Here is a 24,456-nt window from a genome sequence, read left to right as displayed (position 1 = left end):
GAGAGCGCATAGGCACGTCTACTTCAGGAAGCAGCTCCTGCAAACACAGAGCATTTCCTCACCTGGACACATACTGCTGGATGCAATCAAAACTCCCCTGAGGGCTGTCCTTGCCAATATTAGAGAGATAAAAGGAAAATGTCCGAACTCCTGTTGGGCAGTCTGGTCTCGGTATTGAGATGTGCTGTTTTAGAAGAACAGGAAATATAAATATCTGTCCCGGCAAGAAAGATAAAACAGGTCTGAATTCCAATGAAAGAAAGCACAGCCAATTATGAGGTCTAATTAAATCAAAAGATGGGCGTTAGTAGGGATAGAAGGAAAATCCGGTGCGTCTACCCAGAAAGAGATGCAGCCTTCTTGAAGGACCTAAGAAATGAGAAGGTGGTTTATTCCAGGTGAGATATCCAATCGGCTAAATTAATACTCCAAATTTCAGAGCCTCGGATATAGGAAGAAAAAAATAATAGACAATTTCTATTTCTTTTTTGTGTGTGTGTGTTTTTTTAGTTTGGGTTTTGCTCATTGCTGTTTACTTTTAAAATGTTTTTCTTGTTTGTTTCTTGTCTGCCTCCCCCCCCCTTTTCCTCCCAGGTTGTTATCCCCCCCCCACATACAGGTATTCCTTGATTTACGATCACAATAATTGTGATTGTTGTAATTCTTTATACAACAGTAATTGTTATATCACTTTCTTTATATATATAAAATATTAAAAAGTATTTTTAATTTTTAAACAACTGCCAACTGTAATATCTTTTAAATCTTGATAAAATTATATTTAAAAAATAACACAAGGGGATAATCAGAAGAAGATGGTAATACTAGAACAAATAAAAGTCAATAAAGAGGAGATGAAATAGGGAGAATAAAGCAGATGGTCAGCAGAGCCTCTCTTAAAGAGAAAAGTGACAATGAAACTACTGGAGACCATGCAAAAGGGGATGAGAAGTTACAAAAACCTAAATCCTTCAAAATCCTTATTCTGTGTTCCTATTTTGGTCTGTGGTAGGTTCATAGAAGGGGCTTCTCCAGATCAATGCAAGGAAAGCTGGTCCACCATGAAATTAACCAAAGGCAAGGGCAGAGAATAAAAATCCTTCTCGTCTAGAAGCACTTACTGCTTAAATAAAGTGGGGATTAGAAGTGGCTCACTACAATTAATTCCAGAGTGCTAATAAAGCCAGTGGGTTGCATATATGTTCTTGCATCCATGCAGGAGAGAAAAAAGAAATTATATACACACATGTTCACGGCTGTTTGTTATATGCCCCAATGACACCACAGCGATGACTTGGAGCTATTTGTGTGATGGGTGACATCATGGACACAGGTGTCATAAATTGCCCCCCTTCCCCCGCCCCCAGATAACCACGCCAACAGTTACATGTTCCCTCATGAAAAATAAGTAAAGCATTTAAAGCAAATGAATAAAAAGCCCTCCCAGACCCTGATGGAAGGAAAAAAAAAAAAAAAAAGCCTGTCAGGAAACAGCTTTCTACCTGAAAAAAAAAAAATCTACATTTTTTTTTGTTCTAAGTATGAATATGAGCAAAAGCTTCCCGAGTGTTCCGGAAGCATCTCCTCGGCTGCCACCCGTACCTACTAGCGCTTTGGTGCTTTTGCAGAATTTCTTTGACAGATCGAAAGCCACAGGTCCTCTAAGGAAACGCAGTGAAGCGCAGAAAGGGTCACCCTGCATGATTTCCAGTTCCCCCAATTAACATTTTCTGTTACAGGCAAGCCCGTTTCAGGACTAGAGCGCATCTTTGCCACCGGTCCCTGGGAATTATTATTTATGCCAGACGCTCGAGGGCCTCTGGGCCTCTCCGCAGATGCAGCAAACCCTCTGATGGCAGACTGAGGCTGCTGCTGTTTATTCCTCTGGACACCACCTGCCCTTAAAAATAGAAGAGCTGCAGCTGCTGGTTTTGCTCCCTGCAAGCAATTGTTCGAAACAAAGATAACACCACCAAAATCAGAAGATGTATAGTTTCGGCCAAGTATTCCCAAGAATAGAATAACGGCTTTTTTTTTTTTTCTGATGGAAACTAATATCTGGAAACTGAGAAGATTTTCAGAAGCAATGAAAGAATTGTTTTCTATGACATTTATCTAAGACTTTTAACTCGAATTGAGGCCCCCCAAAATCCATTATCTCCCACAATTCCATTTGTTACTTTCCTGAACTCTTAGATTGGCCTTATGTACTCTCTCAACTTCTTCCATCTGGTGTGCTAGAGTATATAGATTTCTATAAGATAAAAGAATTTTCAAGCATCTAAATGTTTTTTTCATCTAAAAAAACAAAGGCTCAGAAAGGCATTTCTCTATTTAGCATCCGAGTTCAGTTGTAGCCCTGATCATTTGTGAATCTTGACGTTTCAATTGTTTACTCATGAAGTCTGGAAAAGGCCCAAAGGTAGGGGGTCTCCAACCTTGGCAACTTCTAAGACTTGTGGACTTCAACTCCCAGAATTCCTCAGGCATGCTGGCTGAAGAATTCTGGGAGTTGAAGTCCATAAGTATTAAAGGTTCCCTGCCCTGAAGGAAGGAGGCATTGAGAAAAGCCAGTTCTACTAGAACTGGCTTAAAAAGACCAGCCGTCTGAACCTTTCAAAAGCTTAGAAGATTTACATCTGAGGGACATCCTCAGATATGCAGACTTCAGCTCCCAGAACCCCCAATAATAGCCACGGTGGCTGGGGAATTCTGGCAGTTGTGGCTGACACAACTGGAGGACACCTACACTGACATAACCTATACCCGTGATGGCGAACCTATGGCACGCGTGCCACAGGTGGCACGCGGAGCCATGTTGCCTGGCACGCCAGCTCAGCTAGGGCGCACATGCACGCGCCGGCCAGCTAATTTTTGGGCCTTCTGGGCCCACAAGAAGTAGGGAAACAGTCTGTTTCCTGCCTCCGGAGGGCCTGGGGGTGGGGTGGGGAAGGCTGTTTTCACCCTCCCCAGATGCACAGAGAGGATCTGGAGCCAGGTGAGACAGAAAAATGGGCCTACTGGGACGTCGCGTGCCAGGAGCGGGTGGGAGGGGGTGTCGCGTGTGCATGTATGGGGCAGGGTGCATAGAATTATGGGTGTGGGCATGCTCATGCGGGAACCTGCCCCACATACCCCCTTCCTGGCACGTGATGGCAAAAAGGTTAGCCATCATTGACCTATACAATTTTAACTGGAATCAACAAGGCTGTACATGGACAGGGTGATGAACAGTGGCCCAGTAATTATGACAGGTACTGTTATCCCTCAAACTTCCCATAACCAAGGTGACCAAGTTTACCTCTTGCCAGCTCCACTTGAACCCAAGAACAGTAACAAAGAAAACATAGTTAGAGCCAAACTGGCAAGCTGGCGCTATGATCTGTTGGATCAGACCAAGGTCCATTATGCTACCTCTTGCAACAGCTAGGAACTACGAACCTGGAAGGTCAAAAACTCTGCAGAGTAGAACATCAATCACCTGTCTGTCCTCAAAGTCGGATTAATAAGGTAGACTGTCTCTAACCGAGGAGTTTTCTTTTAAAAACGTTTTCATCAGACACTCCACAAACCTGCCCAATGAATTCAGCACTGATAAAGACGGATATATAAATCTTTCCAAGAGTATTACCGAGGCCCTATTCTTCTTCTTTTAGGCCTCTTTTAAAATCGTTAATGTTTTTAAAGCAACAACACTTAGGCTGAAAGGATGGATGACGCTTCCCAATGACTCTCGTCCTCCCAGGGAATGAAGGAACAAGCAGAACGAGCAGTCCTTCAGGTTGCACAGAGCAACACAATACTAATCAGGGTGTGCTCCCTCTATGGTTAATAGATGGCTGCCTTTTGCAGGGGTTGTTTTTCCACCTTCCCAATCTGCACAATCAGATCATCCTGAGCTGCTTCAACCAACCCTGTTTCTTTGATTCCCTTCTGGCCTCCTTCTGCCCCCTTCTCAGGGAAGTACAATTCATTAACTGCTGACAGAGAGAGGCAAACGGGGGTCATATGCCTGCACTCACTCTTCTGAGCCCCACTTGGCAGAGCTCGGTATTCAGCCTGCCACCCAGCAGTTTCTCCCTTTAGGAAAGCCAAATTAACTCCTGTCTCATTCACCTCAGGCTACCATTACAGGTGAGCGACTGTTCTTCCAATTCAAAAGCTCTGCAGCTTGGGGTTTATATCCATGGTTAAGTGTCTAGTCAGGTTTGCAGAGGTTTCCCGCCCCCCCCCTCTCCTCTTCCTCCATTTACTACTGTTATCCGGACCACACAGTTTCATTTTAACTGTAGCACTGCAGAATTTAAAGCAGATAAGCTTAAAATAGCAGTCAGCAATTTTGACAGTCTCTGGGTTTCTGGATGTGAATTCCCTCCCACATTTGGCAAGATGTTTACCAAGTGAAGCTGCACCAGGCTATGACCTGTATCCATCCCTGCATCTTGACTCTTAAGTGGTCATACTGAATGATTAAATGAGAGCCACAAAGGAGGAGGAGGGCAGATCACCCAATTTTGGATCTTTGACAATTCTACTGGGTTGGGGACACCTCAACCGTCTCAAAGGCTGCCAGGTTTACACATATACAATGAATGCTTCATCGTGACTGGAAGAGGCAGTAGGAAACCACATGTTACTGGGCAAACTCAGAGTTTACAACTTGTTTATGCACAAAGTAAGAGATTAGCATCTTCTTTGGCCACCTCACAGTCTCCATGTGTGAGGCAGAGGGAGGTAACTACAGTAGGAAGAGATGTTGAAGGAAAGTCCCTTTCACATACTATTTAATTACCTCCAAACTCAGCAGTTTAACTGTGAAAACCTAAGCAAAGTTATGTCATATTTTGAGATTCTCTCTTACAATCTTAAAAAAAAAACCTCAACTGGCTGCTTCATGACAGCTTGCCTGCTAGAGCAGGGGTCTCCAACCTTGGCAACTTTAAGCCTGGCAGACTTCAACTCCCAGAATTCCCCAGCCAGCAAACTGGGAGTTGAAGTTCTGGGAGTTGAAGTCCGCCAGGCTTAAAGTTGCCAAGGTTGGAGACCCCTGTGCTAGAGCAACTATTTAACTTACTGTCTATCTAAATTGTTGAAGTTACTTAGCAGCCACAAGCCCTGTGTTGTTTCTGATTAGAGGTGGGCCCATCCTAAACAAATCTGGGAAGGATCAGTGTTCGCTGTGATACACGTTTATAATCAGTGGAACTTTTAATATTTGAACTGTAACATAAAAAAAAAAAGTTTTATAATTATTTAAATGAGTGTATCCCAAGCTAAGTAGCTTTACAATGTGTGGACTTCAACTTCAGAAGTTCCGGTCATTATAGCCATTGCTGAGAGGTTTTGGAGTTGAGGTCCCTGTATCACAAGATTGCCAGAATGGGAAACACTGATTTAAATGGTTTATTAATGCATACTATTTAAATAGTGCAGATATATTTGTCTAGTGTTGCTGTCTTTTATTACATTTTAACAGTTTTAACTTGTGTAGTGGAAGTCACATGGATTTTAAAAGAAAAATACAAACGGGCTTTCAAACATCCAGTAGATATTTCAATCATCAAACACAATCCTTCAACTTACCCCTTGGCTTCCTTGAAACTGGATTGATGGCTTCAAACCCACAGAATCCTATACAAAAGGGGAAAAATATAGATGAGTCACAAGACTTGCTAAGCATTAACAGTGATGTTATTCCCTTTGAGCTAAAGCAGACTGAATAATAGATTGGATAGCTATTAAAAAAAAAAAAAAAACCAGACTCATTCTATCAATTTTAAGAGCTTTAAAAATCTCTTATTTTTTTAAAAAATGTAACTGACTTCTGTTTGTCATTGTTATGGGTTCATGTATCAGCCACAAAGACCAAATGGAACTTTCATGTACAAAGAGATTTATTCTGAAACATCAACTGCCAAAATAAAGCAATAGGAAAGGGATGCGTTTTCTTCACAATGTTTTCCAGGAATACCTGATTGGCTGGCTAGGGAATTCTGGGAATTGAAGTCCACATATTTTCAGGCTGCCAAGGATGAAAAACAATGATCTAAATCAGGGGTGTCAAACTCAAGGCCCGGGGGCTGGATCCGGTCCGCGGGGTGCTTAGATCTGGCCCGCAGGGCTGCCCTGGAAACAGTGAAGGACTGGCCCGCGGTGTCTCTGCCAGTGAAACAGAAGCTCGCGAGGGCTCTGGGCGGCCTTCCCGAGCTCTGTTTTCACTGGCAGAGGGTTGTAAGAGGCAGTTGCAGGCGAAAAAGGAGCTTGGGAGCCTGTTCTCAGTGGCAGAGCACTCAGGCCACCACAGGCGCCCCTGACACGAGTGATGTTGAGCTGGCCATGCCCCCCGGTGCCCCCCCCCCGGTCAAACACAATCCTGATGTGGCCCTCAATGAAATTGAGTTTGACACCCCTGATCTAAATGGAGACTGCCCTGATTCACTAGACTTACATTTATATTAGAGAAGCTGCCCATTGCACCAGAGGTGGGTTTCAGCAGGTTCTGACCAGTTCTGGAGAACCGGTAGCAGAAATTTTGAGTAGTTCGGAGCCCCCATCTATTCTCTGCCTCCTAAGTCCCAGCTGATCGGGAGGAATCAGCTGGGACTTGGAGATTTTGCAGTATCTTTCCCCCGGAGTGGGGCGGGAATGGAGATTTTACAGTATCCTTCCTCTGCCACGCCCACCAAGCCACATCCACAGAACCGGTACTAAAAATTTTTTGAAACCCACCACTGCATTGCACTATAAACCTACCCCCATTGGCCACCAAAAATCATTCTCAGCCATCCCCATTTAATTATTTTCAACATTTAGCTTTGCTCCTTAAGATCTAATAGGAAAAGGATGCTCTGTATCCTTTTGCATAAAACCACCTTTGCAAAAATCAGGAAGACCGAGACTCAGAGACTGACTTTCTTAGCAGTATTGCTCCCTCTGCACCAGTCTGCCCCCCTGAGGAGAGATGCGTCGTTCCCCCCTCCCTCGGCCGCCAACTGTTGATGTTTTCAGAGCTGACAAAGCAAACCTCTTTAAGGCAGCATATGAACTCATTCAACAGGTTACAGGTTTATTTAGAGTTTTTAGCAGTTTTCTCATTAGTTTTAGGAATAGATTTTATCTTTTTATTTCTGCTTTATCTCGTAAGTTGAAGGTTTCTCTCTAATCAGAAGAGCACACGTTTATACATTCTGATAACTAAAAACTATACATTTGCTCTTATTGAATAGAAGCAAACCAAAATGATGCTTAATTTTCAGCACACGTCCCACACAGTCTTTGTTTCCCCTTCAAGCTTGTCTGTACTAGCTCAACTTGGATAAGTGGGGATCTGCAACTATTGTCAGTGCCAAGTCACAATAATTATTAGGAAGGCTTCAAGGAGAGACTTCCAAAGTTGTAGCCTTGATGTGTCTCTAATACTCTACTCAAGAAGCAATGGATGGAAACTAATCAAGGAGAGAAGCAACCTAGAACGAAGGAGAAATTTCCTGACAGTTGGAACAATCAATCGATGGAACAACTTGCCTCCAGAAGTTGTAAATGCTCCAACACTGGACGTTTTTAAGACTGGATAACCATTTGTCTGAAGTAATGTAGGGTATCCTGCCTAAGCAGGGGGCTGGACTAGAAGACCTCCAAGGTCCCTTCCAATTCTGTTATTCTATGATCTACTCAGCCTTCAAGGACCAGGGACTTTTTTCTTCCTACATCCAGCTTCTCCCTATCATCTGAATAAGAAGCAGTTCTGGGATATTAGGCAGAAAGATTAGAAAAAAAGTTATGTAAAAATAAAATCTTGACTAGCAACTTTGGCAAAAGTAAAGATAGTCCTTGACTTACAACCATTCATTTAGTGACCATTCAAAATTACAACGGCATTGAAAAAAGGTGACTCATGACCATTTTTCATATTTATATGATCCCAATGGTCATGTGATTAAAATTCGGTTGCTTGGCAACTGGTTCGTATTTATAACAATTTCAGTGACCCGGGATCATGTGGTCACCTTTTGCGACCTCCTGACAAGCAAAGTCAATGAGGAAGCCAGATTCACTTAACAACCGTGTTACTTACTTAACAACTGCAGTCATTCATTTAACAACTGTTAGCAAGAAAGGCTGCAAAATGTGACAAAGCTGACTTTAACTATTGTCTCGCTTAACAACAGAAGTTTTGGGCTCAAGTCGTTAAGTCAAGGGCTACCAGTGTTTTTGAGGCTACTTTAAAACTAAGACCAGAAAGGAGTATCAAATTCACGATGTAGCACCACCTACAGCAGACCTGCTATCTACCAGCAGCTCAGCAAGCCTCGAGGGAGCCGAGAGTCTCTGGCTTCATTAGGAGCTCCTCAGGTTATGCAGGCTCATGGGTCCCCCTTGAGATGCTGCTGTAGCACAGCAAAAGAAAGGAGCTGGCAGGCTTGCTAGGAATAGCGGCTTAAGTCATCAAGTGTTCTGTCCTTGCAAGGTAATAGTGATTATTTCCATAACTGCAGGAAAAAAAAATCCATCAGTAGAGAGGCCTCTCTTTTCTCCCAGAGAAAGAAATCACAGAACCCTGTCCATCCTTCCCGGCACAATAAAAGCTAGTTACCTCTTCTAAATTTAAATCTAGAAGCCAGTTGAAATATATCTATTGTTCAATGTCCAGCCTGCCCTGTTCCATTTGCTGATGTCTCCCAGGAGAACACCTGATCCAGGTCTGGAGCGCATAAGGCCTTCACCACACCACCAGGAACGTGGGATAGAAATAACACTGCGCTTCCTATCACTCACTGTATGCTAGCAATCATATATAAATGCTCAAGCATTTTTCCCCCTGTTGCCTAGTAACTTTCAGATTAGGGACCTCTTCCTCCAGTGCACTTTATACGAGGCTCTCTTTGAAGATAACTTGAAGCTTCAAGTGTCCAAAGGGCAGCAGTCCATCTGCTAACTGGGGAAGCAGATTTAGATATGGACTGCTGATGCTATACAGGAATCATGCTGACCATTTTCCAATTTGCTTCCTGGTCCAATTCAGAACACTGCTTAATACCTCTGAAGATACACGGTCCAGCTCTTTCATTACTTACAAGACTATCTCTCCTGACAAGAATCGGTCTGTCTCGGCTGATCTTGCAAGAAGGATCTGCTGAGGATTCCCACGCAGTATGAAATGAACGGAGGGGGGGCTCAGTATGTTGTACCCTCACCGGCTGCCCCCATGCTTTGCTTTCCAAGTACAAAATGTCCTGAAGCTCCTGACTTTCAGGAAGACTTTTAAGAGTTGGCTACTTCATTGAGTGTCGGCACTAATTAACTTATTTTGTAGTTACTGATAGCAGAGAATATTTGTAGTTTGTTAGTTTGCAATTTTTCTATTACCTTGTGCAGATTTGCTAAATGTATGTTTGCTAAGTTGTAACCTGCTTTGAATCCAGAGAAGTACGTGAGATATAAAAGGGGGTATGAATATACAGATAGCTAAATTGGACATCCAGGTATGAGGTCACTGCTATAACAATAGCAGACTTATATGCTGCTTCACAGTGCTTTACAGCCCTCTCTAAGTGATTTACAGAGTCAGTCTCTTGCCCCCAACAATCTGGGTCCTCATTTTACCGACCTCGGAAGGATGGAAGGCTGAGCCAACTTTGAACCGCTCAGAATCGAACTCCTGGAGTGAGCAGTGAGTTAGCCTGCAGTACTGCACGCTGACCACTGTGCCACCAGGGCTCTTCTATACCCCCATGGAAGTTTGTACATAATTACGTGGATTGTGTACATATGTTTACTTCTCTTCTGTCATGTTCTCATCATACATTAAATAATAAACAAATACCCTGTTTCCCCGAAAATAAGACCCAACAGGTCCTAACATGATTTTTCAGGATGCTCGTACTATAAACCCTACCCCCAAAATAAGCCCCAGTTAAGACTGTCAGCCAGATGGATGTATTTAGTACCATATTTCCCCCCAAATAAGATCTAATCAGAAAATAAGCCCTAATGCATCTTTTGGAGCAAAAATTAATATAGGATCCAGTCTTATTTTGGGGGAAACATGGTAGAATTCTCCCTCTTTTTCCCCCTCCGCAGGCTCTGCCAAGATGCAACTAATGAAGAATGATAAGGCAGAGCCAGGAGAAGCCATTTGCAGAGATATTATGGCCTGTGAAGGCACAGGTTTTTCCTCCATGCGTTAATAAACTGTTTGGTTCTTTGGGGGAACAAGAGAGATTCAAAATATCCAACAGGCTTCCCTGGGCGTGCCAGAGAAAGGACCCAGAGGAGAGAAGGCGTGAGGTCAGATGGCAGGACAAGAGCATACTAATAGGCACCCTGGTTGCTCATCAGCAGACAGCAATCACACTGCTGAAGTGATAATTAGCCAAGATGCAGCATTTTCCACTACATGCAAATAGGAATAGCTGACAGCTTTTGTAGGATACCTGGATAATCTTAATTTAAGAATGGGAATAGATCAGATGGGCCAATCTAGAGGAACTCACCAAAAGGTATCTGCTTACACATGCAGGAGTGTAATACGAACATATATAGACTTTCTTGCACTGAATGCTTCACTCATGAGCAGGGAATTAAGCCAACAGGGGAAGAAAATGGCAGCCTTCTTCATCCCCTTTTCATAACTGATATAAAGTAGCATAAAGATATGTGAGTTTTAAATAAGGAGAATCTATTCTTTACACTTTTTAACAAGAGCAGTCCTAAAGGTTTGTTTTGATTTTTAAATAGAACCTATCTGTAACCCTTGAACAGAGTCTATGTTATCTGCAGTAGAGATCAGTAAAACTTTCTGATTCCAACAATCTAACAGCAATAAAAACTTCTCAGTCGTGACATCATAAAACTTATTTTGAAACAGAAAACTTGGGGGAACAAACAGGAATGGGTCTTTAACTTGACTCTGACGCTGATCATCCATTTTGGGCTGAGCATATGGTCAAGGATACAAGATTCATTCTCAGGGCGTACCTGCCTATCTTGTACCTGCTAGGATTTTTGGCTCTCCAATACGTCAACTCAGCTAGTTGCAATCTGCCTATGCTTAACAGCTTCAACAGCTGAATTAGCATAATAAAAAGTAAAGTAAAAGTAAGTAAAAATCCGTTTGCCTTCTTTTAAGCAACAGTAGTTGGCTTACACTGGATTTGCAATGAAATACTGGTCCAAGTTTTTTCTTCCATAAGCACTATTACCAACCCAAATATTCCCCATTTAATTTTTGTTTCCTAAACAAGTATTCTGTGAATTTCTTAAATCTCATTCTATTATATTCAGGCTATTTCTAATTTATCAAGGTAGTCTAGAATAGTATTTCTACTCACTAGGATTTTAGCTATCCCATCAAATTTTATTTTATCTGAAAATTCAAACAAACATTCCTTCCAGCACTTCATCTACATCATTGATTAAAATATTGGACAATTCAGGATTGGTTTTTGTTACAATTCATGCAATCCCTCTCTCCAATTTCCTCAGGCTTTGCATCTGATCGACATACCGTATTTTTCGGAGTATAAGACACACCTTAGGGGAAGAAAATAAGGAAAAAGCTGATTGGCAGGTGGATCTGCTCCTGAAATACCTCCAATTCACCCAGAGGTGAATTTTAGCAACAGGTTCCTTGGTTGTGAGCTCTGTGCCTTGCTTTTTTTCGCTTTTTTTCTTGCCTCTGAAAGCCTCCGAAACAGAGCTTCAGAAAAAAAAGGCTCTGAAGCTCTGTTTGGGGGCTTCTTTTCTGAAGCTTCGTTTCTGATGCTTTTTTCAGCCTCTGAAACCTCAGATACTCATTCGGAGTATGACGCACCCAGATTTTCACCCTCTTTTTTGGGGGAAAAAGGTGTTTTATACTCCAAAAAATACAGTACATACACACAGAGGTAGTCATTGACTTACAACTGTAATTGAGCCCAGAATTATAGCCAGAAGTCATGGAGGTTGTTAAATGGTGGCTACATAGCATTTTTTACAATCTTTTTTGGAGGTGATTGTTAAGCAAATCCACGGTGGTTAAGCAAGTTCGTTTTCCCCAATGAGCATTTCTTGCTAGAAATTGGAAAAGTGGGATCTGGATCCAGTAGAACTGTGTTCTGAACTAATAAAATAGCTTTGCTAACCTAACGCCCAGGAGACATTTGGGACTACAACTTGGGCACACACGTTGATATACAAGTAGTCCTTGTGCTTGATGACTGATCGCTTAGCGACCGCTCAAAGTTACAATGTACCTCCCCAGAGCTACTCACAACTCATTTTCAAAGTTCCAACAGCTGTACCCACAGCTGTACATGCAGTCAGTCACGTGTTCCATTCAGGGCACTTGGCAACTGGCCATTTGCAGCATCCCATGATCATGTGACCAACTTTCAGCATTTTTGGCCGGCTTTCACTATGTACTTCTGTTTCTCCTGGAATTCTGAAGTAATCTGCTTCTCAAAACTGACATTTCTTATTGCTTATCTCACGTTAAGAGGGAGGCACAATTCTGAGTGTTTAAAGAGCAGCCTGGGTTCAAGACTCAAGCCCCATGCAATGGACTGAATTCCCGTTCCTTGCCCCAGCTCCTGCCTTTACTCCAACCTTTCTTCTTCTCCTCCCCTTCTCTTCCTTCCTGTTTTCTCCTCCTACTTCCTTCGTTCTTCCTCTCCTTCTCTTTCCTACTTCCCCTTCTCTTCCCCCACTCCTCTCTTCTTCCCCCCTTCTAACCTTCTCCTCTGCTCCTCTTTCCCCTCCCTTTTCCCTTTCTTCTTTCTCCTCTCTTCTCCCTTCCTCTCTACTCTACTCTACAGGGTTCCTCATCCCTGATTTAAGACTTACAATGAATTTGCAGAAATGGCAATATATTATTTACAGCTTATCCACAATTCTAGTTCACGTTTACAGGTTGAGTCATCATCTGTGATAAGATTAAGGTTTCCAGAAAAGAAAGCATTTCTAAATGGGAAAAGGGAGGTTGGTGTTTTTTTGTTTTGTTTTTTTTTTACTTATCAGATTATTTGGTTATGAGCTGGTACACTTTTGAACTACGTGTTGCTTACATTGACTTTCTCATTCAGGTCTAACCATGCATACATGCTCCACAAAGAAAGCCTAAAACTGGCCCCTAGGAATTGGCAAGACAGAAAGTAATAATTCTGGAGGATTAAACTCTTCGATGCGTTTTGAAATCATTTTGGTTGCGCAGCAAAAGAAATGCAGAAGCAGGTTAGCAAAATTGCACATTACAACTCAAGCAAGTTAGCATTTTGCAAACTTAGGGCTTGCAAAACAGACAGAAGGATTATTTCTTGTCCCAAACATACAATCTATGATACTTTTTTTCCCAAAATTCAGACAAAGCCAAACTGGCGGCAAGGAGAAAACCTGGTGCCAAAGAAGCAAGACCTAGAGCATTATTGCAGGCTCGTGTGTAAACATCGGTAGCTTAGGGTACGCAAAATGTTCCATACTTGAAATGCTTTGAACCTGAAACACTCTAGTCTGGATTTAAAACAGTCTGCTATGATCATATTGGAAGGGTCAGGCATCCCAGAAATGTTTTCAGTCTTACAGACTTCAAAAAAAGGTTGTTCCTACCTTAGCAAAAGTGCTCCAGGTCTTATTTTAAAATCAGAAATCAGAATGTTTGGAACAACAGTGAAATTTGATCAGGCCGAAATAACTATTCCTAACGTGAGTGAGATTGGTTCAAGCATGAAACATTTCGAACTCCAAAAGTATTGCACACCACCAGTTAACCACAACACGAAGCTCCTGCAATAGCAACTGTTTGTTTTAACGGCACGGCTCCTCAGATTAAAAGCTGTTCCTCAACAAAGCGGCGTTTAAAAACAAGGACAAAGACAGACCTGGGACTCTATGACCAAGCACTGTCTAGACTTCGCTGTGTGATCTGATGGGTGGCTATGTTTTTATTTGTCTCTGTGTGCAGCTACTCAATGAGCAATTCTGAAATCCTAAGCACACCAACCTGGACGTAATTTGCATAGGATTTACACTGCAAACAGTGGCATTGCTAGAGTCAAAACCAGGGGTCCAACTTGAAAATGGCAATTGACTGGGGGCAGGGAAAACGAGGCAACAAACAACTTGAGTATCAATGGTTAGGCCAACATAGATTTCCTCCAGGCTGATACCAATCAATGTAGCCTATAACAGAATCAAAGAATAACCACGTAACTATGCTATAAAACTATTGCAATTAAAAATGTAAAGGTTCCCCTCGCACATATGTGCTAGTCGTTCCCGACTCTAGGGGGCGGTGCTTATCACTGTTTCAAAGCTGAAGAGCCAGCGCTGTCTGAAGCCGCCTCCGTGGTCATGTGGCCGGAATGACCAAACGCCAAATGCGCACGGAATGCTGTTACCTTCCCACCAAAGGTGGTCCCTATTTTTCTACTTGCATTTTTTACGTGGTTTCAAACTGCTAGCTGGGACAAGTAACGGGAGCTCACCCCGTTACACAGCACTAGGGATTCGAACCACTGAACTGCCAACCTTTCGATCGATAAGCTCAGTGTCTTAGCCACTGAGCCACCATGTCCCTTGGGGTTTTTTTTTACATCCTCCCAAATTCAAATTACGTCCTCCCAAATTCACAGCTAGCAGCACCGTTATCTGAACTTGAAAGCTTAGCAACCAGAGATTACAGGACACAGTTGCTTGATAAGATAGTCTTATTACAAATAGTAGAAAACTCACAACCAGATCAATTGTGAACTAAAAGACATAACCCAGGTTATCTGGGATGAGTCCGAGCCTCTTGAAGGCTCTTGAAGAAACTGACAATTGTGGGATGTCAGTCCAGGAGGATTCCTGTCCTTTCCAACTGGTGAGCAAACCAAAAGTTGAGCTTGCGTAGGGAAGAATACTTATTGAGTATGAAGAATGTTCCTGCTTGCCTTGAAAAAGATAGAGAGATGCCCTTCAATCAAAAAAGCTATCTCTCAATCTCTTAAACAGTCTCCAGTCTTTTCTTTTTGGGGAAAGTTGTTGAAATAGAGGTGGATCTGTAACCGCAGAGAACCCTGGAAGAACCTGATTATCTGGATGACCCTTCCAGATATAAGGCTGAGTCCACATTTGACTGACTTTTGGATGACCTGGGTTGGGACTAGGATAGGGGAAGTGTGGCTGTCCTTTTCAGGCTTCATGTGATAGAAGTCTCTAATCCTTGTCAATGGCCTGTGAGGGTTGGATTCAGAGGTGGTTTTTCCTTCTGAGTGAGCAGGCCCTGTCAATGGTAGTAGGGAGTGAGTAATTAGGCCAGAGGGCCTTCTACCATGAGATGCCTTCAAGCTAGTCACTTCTGCTTCTCTCCTTCATAGAGCCACTGGGTGAAGATATCTACCACCATGGAGTCACCAGTAGGCACTCTTGTGTTCTGCATTACATCTCAACAGCAGGCTCTCACTTATCCAAATCCCCAGGCCTTGCGAACACAGAAACAAGCAAGCTCTGCAGCTGTTTGATACAGGTTTATTCAGGCTGGACAGGAAATGCAGTTATCCTAGTGCCCAGTCTCCGTTGGGCCTGGATGAGGACAAACAGGCTTACATTCAGTTCCCACAAGACCCAGTGGTTTTGGACAAGAAGTCTTCTGATTTCAGGGTAGTCTACCTAAACTCATAGCTCCTGCCCAGAGGGTCTTTGCATATATCCATTCTTTGGGTCAGTTACAACCTTCCTGAATCAAAGAAAATGCTCACCATCATTTATACACCGATATCTCATGTGGACTACTGTAATATGCTCTACATAGTGCTTCCCTTGAAGGCTACCCTGGAAGCTTCAGCTGATTCAGAACACAGTGGCTCAGAGCAATTATACTGCTGGGTGGTTTTCGTATATATTTCTATTGCTTTAAGAGTTTCAGAGATTACCACACTGGTTCTGATTGTTTTTTAAACACTTCACAATTCTTGGGGTATCCTTTGAGATTGCCTGCTCCCAGGGATTTCTGCCTGTACAATACAAAGATCAGAATTGTGGAAGCGAAGATATTCCCTTTGACACTTTCTGGAAGGAAAAGTTAGACTTTAAAGAATGATACAAAGAGCACTGATGCCTTGGAGTATTGGAGAAGATTTCTGAGAATAACACAGACAGTCAAGTAAACAAACTAATGGATGATTGAAATAATCCACCCAGAGTTTTCACTTGAGTCACAGATGACCAGGCTCCAATGTTCATTCTTCAGATACCATTAAAGTGAAGAAGTAGTTCTCTGGAGAAGGTTCTAGTGCTGGGAAAGGTGGAAGGGAAGAAAAGAAGAGGATGAGCAGCACCAAGATTGATGGATTTAGTTGTAAGTGTGAGCATTATTGGGAGACGTGAAAGAACAGGTTAGGGATAGAAGGTCATAGAGAAAATCAATCTATATGGTCATGTGGCTACTAGGAGTTGAAAACAACTTGATGACACATAATTAACAATAATAAAAAAAACATCCTCCATGCAATATCACCGCAGGTGGCAGCAGATGGTCAGCTCTAGTTGATTTAGGAGAAGGTAAACACATTTGGACTGGCTAGTACTTGGATGAGTAGTCAACATGAAATCCAGAGCTAAGACTAAACTGGCAAGCCACTTCCATATGTTGCCATGAAAACAGTTAAGGAAGTTCCAGGCAGACACTAAGAGTCAAACCTGAGTCAAGGAAGACTTGTAAAAATTCCATTGTTGCAAACATTTTTCCCCTTAAAGGAAATTGGGTTTCTGATTTTAGGACGTTAGTCATTGGACTAGAAGCTCATGTAGCATGGCAGGGCTGTGGTCCTCAGACAGTGAACTTTAGAATATTTAAATCAGGGGTCCACCCTGTGGGCTTCAACTCCCAGAATTCCCCAGGAGTTCAAGTCCACAGGTTTTAAAGTTGCCATGATTGGACACCCCGGTTTAAGTTCTCTTTAATTCCTTATTTACTTTTGTTTTTAGTCCACAATAGATTTATACCATTAAGCAAGTACAAGCAATGAACTACATTTAATTCTTTACTGAATTAGGATTGGGGAATACAGGAAACCTATAGATATTTACTTGGGGTAAGATTCATTGAACTTTGTGAGCCGAATTTTTGATTTAAGCCTACAGAATTCATTTACTAGTAGTAACATTACCCTTCAAAAAAAAGGAAAAGCCTTCTAAAGAAATGTGAAAGTCAGTTTTCATACAGTCAGATTAAGCAATCTGATACTGTATCAGGCCATCATCAAAACAACGAACTCATGAACACTGCATCTACCACCAATTTGATTTTAGTCCCATATGTGGGAAGCCAAAAAAAAAAAAAAAAAAAAGAATATCATTACATTCGATACTCAGCAATTGCTAAAATTCTTTCATAATGGCTTAACTTTTCTAAAATAAGTAACTGATTAAAAGTTCCTGGATTTTTGTTGGCCTAGCTAGAAATAAAACTATATAAAATTGCATTATGATGGAATTAATGATTACATTGACTTTGTTTAAAGTGATAAACTTTTGGAATTCTCCTCTGAGTGACCTTAAGCACATACATTCTGCCCTCAGTCACATATACCCTCTTTCCCCCAAAATAAGACATCCCCTGATAATAAGCCCAATTGGGCTTTTGAGCACATGGCAATAAGGCCAAGTGCTTATTTCAGGCTTCAGAAAAATATAAGACAGGGTCTTATTTTGGGGGAAACACGGTATCTTCCATCCAATATCCACACAAATAACAGCATTCACTATGAGCGACTCAAGATATTTTTTTAAAAAAATTTCTGATTTACCTGGAGAATTTCAGTTACTCTAATTCATTTAAAAAGTGCATTGTTCTTTAATAGTGTTCATTTCCAGGAGAACAAAATCCATTTGAGTCCTATAATTACGACTTAGAGAGATGCAGAAATATACATAATATATTATATAATATGCGGAAATATACATGCCCTGGATATTTCTGAGTTGTTTACGTTTTCAGTTGTGGCTGGCAAACTGTCTCAGTTGCCATACACTGTTTCCAGAATTAGAGAATATGAACTTCTGTAGAAAAACAGCAATCAGAGAGGCAAATTACGCTCATGCCTTCCTTTTGCCTGTGGTTCCTGGAAGCCTCTGGTTGAATTACAGTGAGAAACAGGATGCTGGCTAAGATAACAAAAGCCATGGAATTGGATTTCTTATGTTTATGTAATGCTTCCCTGCCGTTGGTTGTTTTCCTACAGTCTCAGTCGATTTTGCCTTCTACATACTGGGCCTTCTCGTTTCCACAAGCAGCTGCTACTCGCTCCAACCCTTCCCCAGAAATCTTTCTGTCAGGCAGCCTATCATATCCCCCCATTTCAAAGGTGAAAGGGCCAAAGCAAAGCCATCAAACTTGGTTCGCTACTGCAAAAAGGGAAGTCAGTGTTCTCCAGACCCAATGAGTATATAATTGTACTGGCTGTTAGGGCCCTGAATTTGTTTTAAAGCCCAGGCCAAAAAACAAAAAAAAACCCGAACCCCCCAACCTTCCTCTGAAAATGCTGCATTGATCTCATCTTCTTTCTCCAGGAGCTTGAAAGCCAAAACCCACTTCCTTGCTTAATTTATTTTTTACTCTTTGTTATTACAAGCTCCCTGTCCCAGTTTTGGTTCAGCTGGTTTGTTGTAGCAGGATTACATATTTGGTTACAACTCACTGCTTAAGAAAGAAAGCAAGAAAAACATACCTACCGGAAGAGGAACAGAAATGGCTTACAATATTTGTCCCGAGTTGGTTCCTTCCAGATGCGTTAGGCTAAATGTTTATCCTTCTTAAAGAACATGGTGGTTTATTGGAGCTGTAGTCTAACACATTTGGAAAGTACGAAGTTGGAGAATGCTACTTTACACACAAACAGCTCCCACTCAAATGTTTTATCGGTTCTGAAAAGAACCTCAGAATCTTCATTTCTTTTAGATTAAATGCTGTAACTTCCCAGAATTTAATACCCTAAAACACTAAAAACCATTTTTTAAAAAAAATTAGAAGAGGAAATTATCACCCCATACAGCTGCAAATATCTTCTTAAAAGTAGGGGAACCAGATACCCCTGCAAAATTGGGCCTCAAGGGAGATGGAAACTTCCACTATCAGTGCAGGCAAGTGCCAACTTCTGCTTGGGTAGTGACCCTGCAACCGGGTCATGCCATTCCAGGACTGTTAGCGGGGGCTTAGATGATGACACTCTACTCATAGGAAGGAGACAGTGGCAAGCCACTCCTGAAAAACCTTGCCAAGAAAACAGCAGGGATTAGTCCGTGCATTCCCCAGAAGTCAAAAACTGACTTAAAGGTGTGCAATAAGCACATACATTCCATGTGCAAAAAGTGCCCTGAGTTGCAAGCTAATACACTGGGGAAAATATAACACTACCCATGTTTCCCCAAAAATAAGACTGGGTCGTATATTAATTTTTTGCTCCAAAAGACGCATTACGTCTTATTTTCCAGTTAGGTCTTATTTTCAGGGAAATACAGTACTAAAATCAGGGTGGATAAAAATCAATGATTTTTTTAAAAAAAAAATAAAAAAAATCCGATTTTTTTGATTTAAATCGGATTTTTTTGATTTTTATCGAATTTATTTTAATAAAAAACTTTTGGGGTAAAAATCTATCATTAGATAGTTTTCTATTTAAGATACATAAGTAATTTAGTTTATTCAGCATGAAATGGAACTTAGTTATGTAGCATGAGGCTGTATATTCTGCAACGCTGGGACTATCGGTGAGTCAACAGTGGGTCAAAGGACTAGCAGAGATGACAGTTGCTCTTTAAAAATTATGATTGAAATCGAGTTGATTTAAATCAAGCCTTTTTACTAGTGATTTAAATCATGATTTAAATTGTGATTTAAATCAACTCGATTTAAATCAAATCCACCCTGACTAAAATGCATCCATCTGGCTGACGATCTTAACTGGGGCTTATTTTTTGGGTAGGGCTTATATTACGAGCATTCTGAAAAATCATGATAGGTCTTATTTTCTGGTTAGGTCTTATTTTCTGGGAAACGGTAAATTTATATTTATAATATAATCCCATATCTTAATTTATAACAGAATAACCGAGTGGGAAGGGACCTTGGAGGTCTTCTAGTCCAACCCCCTGATCAAGCAGGAGACCTACACCAGTGATGGCTAACCTTTTTGCTGTCGCGTGCCAAAAGTGGGGGGGAGTGCGGGGGTATCACACGTGTGCCCACACCCATAATTCAATGCACCCCACCCCCCTGTGCATGCCCATGCGACCCCACTGAGCTCCCCCTGCTTTTGGCACGTGATGGCCCAGTGGGCCCGGTAGGCCCATTTTTTGCCCTCCCCAGGCTCCAGAGGCTTTATTGGAGCCTAGGGAGGGCGAAAATCCCCACCCACCTGGAGGCCCTCAGGAGGCCAGAAACAGACTGATTGCTGACTTCCGGTGGGACCTAGAAAGCCTCTGGAGCCTAGGGAGAGCGAAAAACGGGGCTTCCCTCCCCTGGAGGCCCTCCAGAGGCTGGAAACAGCCTGTTTCCCAATTTCTGGTGGGCACAGAAGGCCCGAAAATCAGCTGGCTGGCGTGCACATGCGTGCCAGAGCTGAACTAGGGCAATGGCTCGCGTGCCCACCGATATGGCTCCGTGTGCCACCTGTGGCACGCATGCCATAGGTTCGCCATCATGGCCCTACACCATCCTATATACAAGGAAATTTGTGAAAAGTTGGGGCTGGCTTGTAACAACTCACTCTCTAGTGCTACTTTAAGAAAATGACGTTACAAACAGGCTGAGTGCATTTCATAGGCATACATATAGTTCTTTATGTGTTGCGCACTACCAAGCTGAACAGGAGAAATATGCTGCTTTGATAGCTGCTTCCCCTCCTGCACTTTTCAGAAATGAGGTCACAGAGACCCAAGAGAAGAAAATAAGAGCCCGAAAGACCAGAGCAATGTTCTGTGAAACTCAAATGACCTGTGACCAAGAATGGTCAAACAAATACCTTTAGGAGGTGCTACAAGGATGCGATAAGACTTTCTGTTTCCCTCACAACTAGTGTAAAGACAAAAGCATCACTTAATACAGAGACTTTGTTCTCCATTATCACAGCAGCTGTGGTTATGATTAAATAAAATCATTACAAAAGTGTAACCAAGGCAAAGAAGATGAGTTCTGATGGTTCACGGCAAATTTCCAATTTCCTTAGTCCAGCATCCTGCCACCAACTGTACATAGCAATCCTGATGGGAAGCCATACTTGCGGATGATCAGAAATTTCAAACTGATATAAAATGCAACTTACTTATATATTAGTAAGGTAAGATCACAGTTGGGACAGAAATTCTGTTTCAATTGCACCGGTTGCCAATGTTCCTATGTGTCCAATTTAGCCTGTTGTATTAACCTGTAAAATTGCGTATTGTTTGGGGCCACGTTATTCTGCCTGCACTTTTAGATCAGCCTTCAAACCCGTCTTGTGGGCATGCCAATAAAAGCAATCATGTTGCTTGACAAATGTCAGGGCCTTCTTAGGAGCAGCTCCACAGTTGCATAACTCTTCCAAATGAGATATTCCCATGTAAGGGTTTTCAAGATTCCTTTGTTTAGGAATGCTGATCAAAGAGCCAGTTTCATCTAGTGCAGGGGTCTGCAACCTTAAACACTTTGGACCCATTTCCCACAGAAAAGAAAACACCGGGAGCCACAAAACCTGGGTAGGCGTGGCCAACTCAATGTCACTCATTTCAACCAGTCACATGACACCCCCCCCCAGCCACGCCTACCCAGCCAGTCATTAGGGCAGAGAACTGGTTGTTAAAAAACACTGGGAACCACAAAACCCTTTTGATATTTCTCTCTCCCCACCCTCCTCTCTGTATCTCTCTATGTCTCTCTCTCCCCCTTTCTCTGTATCTCTCTGTCTCTGCCCCGGCTGCTTCTCCATCCCCTGCCATCGCCCTTACCTTCTCAGGCCAGGCGAGGAATGACTGGGAGGGGAGGGCGATGGGCATAGCCAGCCAGTGGTGGAATCACAGGGAGCCACAGCAGTCGGCCCAAAGAGCCACATGCGGCTCCGGAGCCACAGGTTGCCGACACCCAATCTAGTGGTTGTTAAGGCTTCAGGCTAGAGACCAGGCGATTGTGAGTTCTAGTCCTGCCTTAGGCATGAAAGCTGGCTGGGTGACTTTGGTTGGGCCACTCACTCTCACACAGTTTAACTAACCCATCTCATAGGGTTGTTGCTGTGGGGAAAACAGGAGGAAGGAGGAGGAGTACGACATATGTTTACTGCCTTGAGTTACTTATAAAATAATAAAGGTAGAATACAAATCCAATTAATAAGATACTGTTTATGACTGGTTAGAAGTATATGCAGTACGTGCAACGTTAAGCCAGGTTGCAGCTGTAAATAGGCTTGGTATACAAGGTTAGTTCAGAAGCAGGCAGCTTAGGGTTTCCTAATTTCAGGCCTCAGGCAAAAAGTCCCACTGCAAAAGATCTGTATAGACCTTTGTTAAAAGAGATATCAGAAAGAGAAAAAAAAGGTATAGCCAAGGAACGCAGGACCGGCGGGGACGGACGGACGGAGACGGCTCCTCCCATATTTGTTTGGCACTGAGTGACTGTTTGAAGTTACAATGGCACTGAAAAAAGTGAGCCATGACCATTTTTCACACTTACGACCGTTTCAGCATCCTCATGGCCATGTGATTTATATTCGGATGCTTGACAACTGACTCACATTTATGACGGTTGCAGTGCCCTGGAGTCATGTAATCAGTCTCTGCAACCTTCTGAAAAGCAAAGTCAATGGGGGAAACCAGATAAGGAGCCTTGGTGGTGCAGCGGACTACAGTGCTGTTAAGTAGCACTTAGCTGCCTGCAATTACTGCGAGTTCAAATCTTACCAGGCTCAAGGTTGACTCAGCCTTCCATCCTTCCGAGGTAGGTAAAATGAGGACCTGGATTGTGGGGGCAATAAGCTGACTTTGTATAAAAAAGAACACCGCTTGGGGGCAAAAGCCCTACTAAGCAGGTATATACAAAAGTATGAAGGCTATTACTTAACGCATTGTAAGCCGCCCTGAGTCTCTGGAGAAGGGCGGCATATAAATGGAACCAATAAATAAATTCACTTAACAGCCAGGTTACTAACTTAACAACTGCAAAGATTCACTTAAGAACGGTGGCAGGAAAAGTTGTAAAATGAGGCAAAACTCACTTAACGTGTTTCACTTAGCAACATAAATTTTGGGCTCAATTGTGGTTGTAAGTTGAGGACTACCTATAAATTAATATTTTGAGATTGACCAATCTCCATTTGGATAGATATTTTGTAGCCACCCAAATCTCTTCAGGAAAAATGTCTGCCATGCACATACTCTCCAAATTCTTAAAATGCTCCCAGCTACAAAAGGCAGCTTATTCATAGCTTATTTATATCAACTGCAATGCATGATTTAAATTTATATTATTTATACTCGATTCATATTGTTCAAGCTTAGAGTTAAGTCTGAATATATCTATTTTTTTATTTTTTTTTTTACCATTACATAACCCACCAACGTAGAATGTGGCTGGACTCCTAGGGAAGCTTTTCAGACTGCCCTGTTTTGAGAAGTATGCCGCTGTAATCCAAAGGCAGTGGCCACATCCTTTGCTGCATTTAGTTTGGAAGTGAAAACTGCTTTGCCCCTGGAATCTCACCCAACTGGACAAGACCGTTGGAAATGTTTGCTTCGCTTGGGAGCTGTCACAGGAGGAAGCCATTTTGTTGATTAGGGTAAAGATGGCAGAGTAAACTAAAAACTCTCCAATTCGTGCTGAAAATGAATACAGGCTTACAACCTTGGCTCTGCAGACTGAAAGCACTGTGATTAACACCAGCTGCCTGCAATTACTGTAAGTTCGAATCTCTCCAAGGCTCAAGGTTGACTCAGCCTTCCGTCCTTTCTAAGGTAGGTGAAATGAGGACCCAGTTTGTGGGGGCAATAAGATGACTTTGTATAAAATATACAAAAGTATGAAGGCTATTGCTTAACGCATTGTAAGCCGCCCTGAGTCTCCGGAGAAGGACGGCATATAAATAAAATTTAAAAAAACAAACAAACAAAAAAACCCCTTGATTTACAGCCACAACTGGGACCAGAATTCTTTAAGCAAGGCAGTTGTTAAGTGAGTTTTAGGGTTTTATGACTTTTTTTTGCCCTGGTTTTTAAACAAATCAGTGCATTTGGTAAGTGAATAATGCAGTCATTAAGTGAATCCTGCTTCCTCCACTGTCTTCGCTTGTTGAAAGCTGGCTGGGAAGGTCGCAAATCGGGATCACATGACCCCAGGATGCCGCAACTGTCATAAACATATGCTGTCAAGTGCCTGAATTTTAATCACCTGACCATGAGGAAGCTGCAACGGTCGTAAGTGGGAGGACCAGCTTTCACTTTTTTCAGTGCTGTTGTAACCTCGAACGATCGCTAAATGAA

The 24,456-nt window shown here is 42.3% G+C and overlaps 1 protein-coding gene across 1 annotated transcript in view; it reads right to left on the bottom strand.

Annotated features, from left to right (window-relative positions):
- ELL (elongation factor for RNA polymerase II) overlaps nucleotides 1-24,456 on the bottom strand; it is a 55,745-nt gene that overhangs the window by 21,717 nt on the left and 9,572 nt on the right. Inside the window, exons 2-3 of the mRNA XM_034437638.3 lie at nucleotides 5,584-5,631; nucleotides 63-184 (exon numbers count right to left, since the gene is read on the bottom strand). Coding sequence (XP_034293529.1) covers nucleotides 63-184; nucleotides 5,584-5,631 — 170 coding nt within the window. The remainder of the gene's footprint in view (nucleotides 1-62; nucleotides 185-5,583; nucleotides 5,632-24,456) is intronic.

Source organism: Pantherophis guttatus, chromosome 1 (genome assembly GCF_059756535.1).
Source record: "Pantherophis guttatus breed Tessera chromosome 1, ASM5975653v1, whole genome shotgun sequence".
In the NCBI taxonomy this organism is placed as follows: Eukaryota; Metazoa; Chordata; class Lepidosauria; order Squamata; family Colubridae; genus Pantherophis; species Pantherophis guttatus.
Note: the sequence above shows the minus strand (reverse complement) of the source record. Positions and strands in the feature narration are given on the sequence as shown.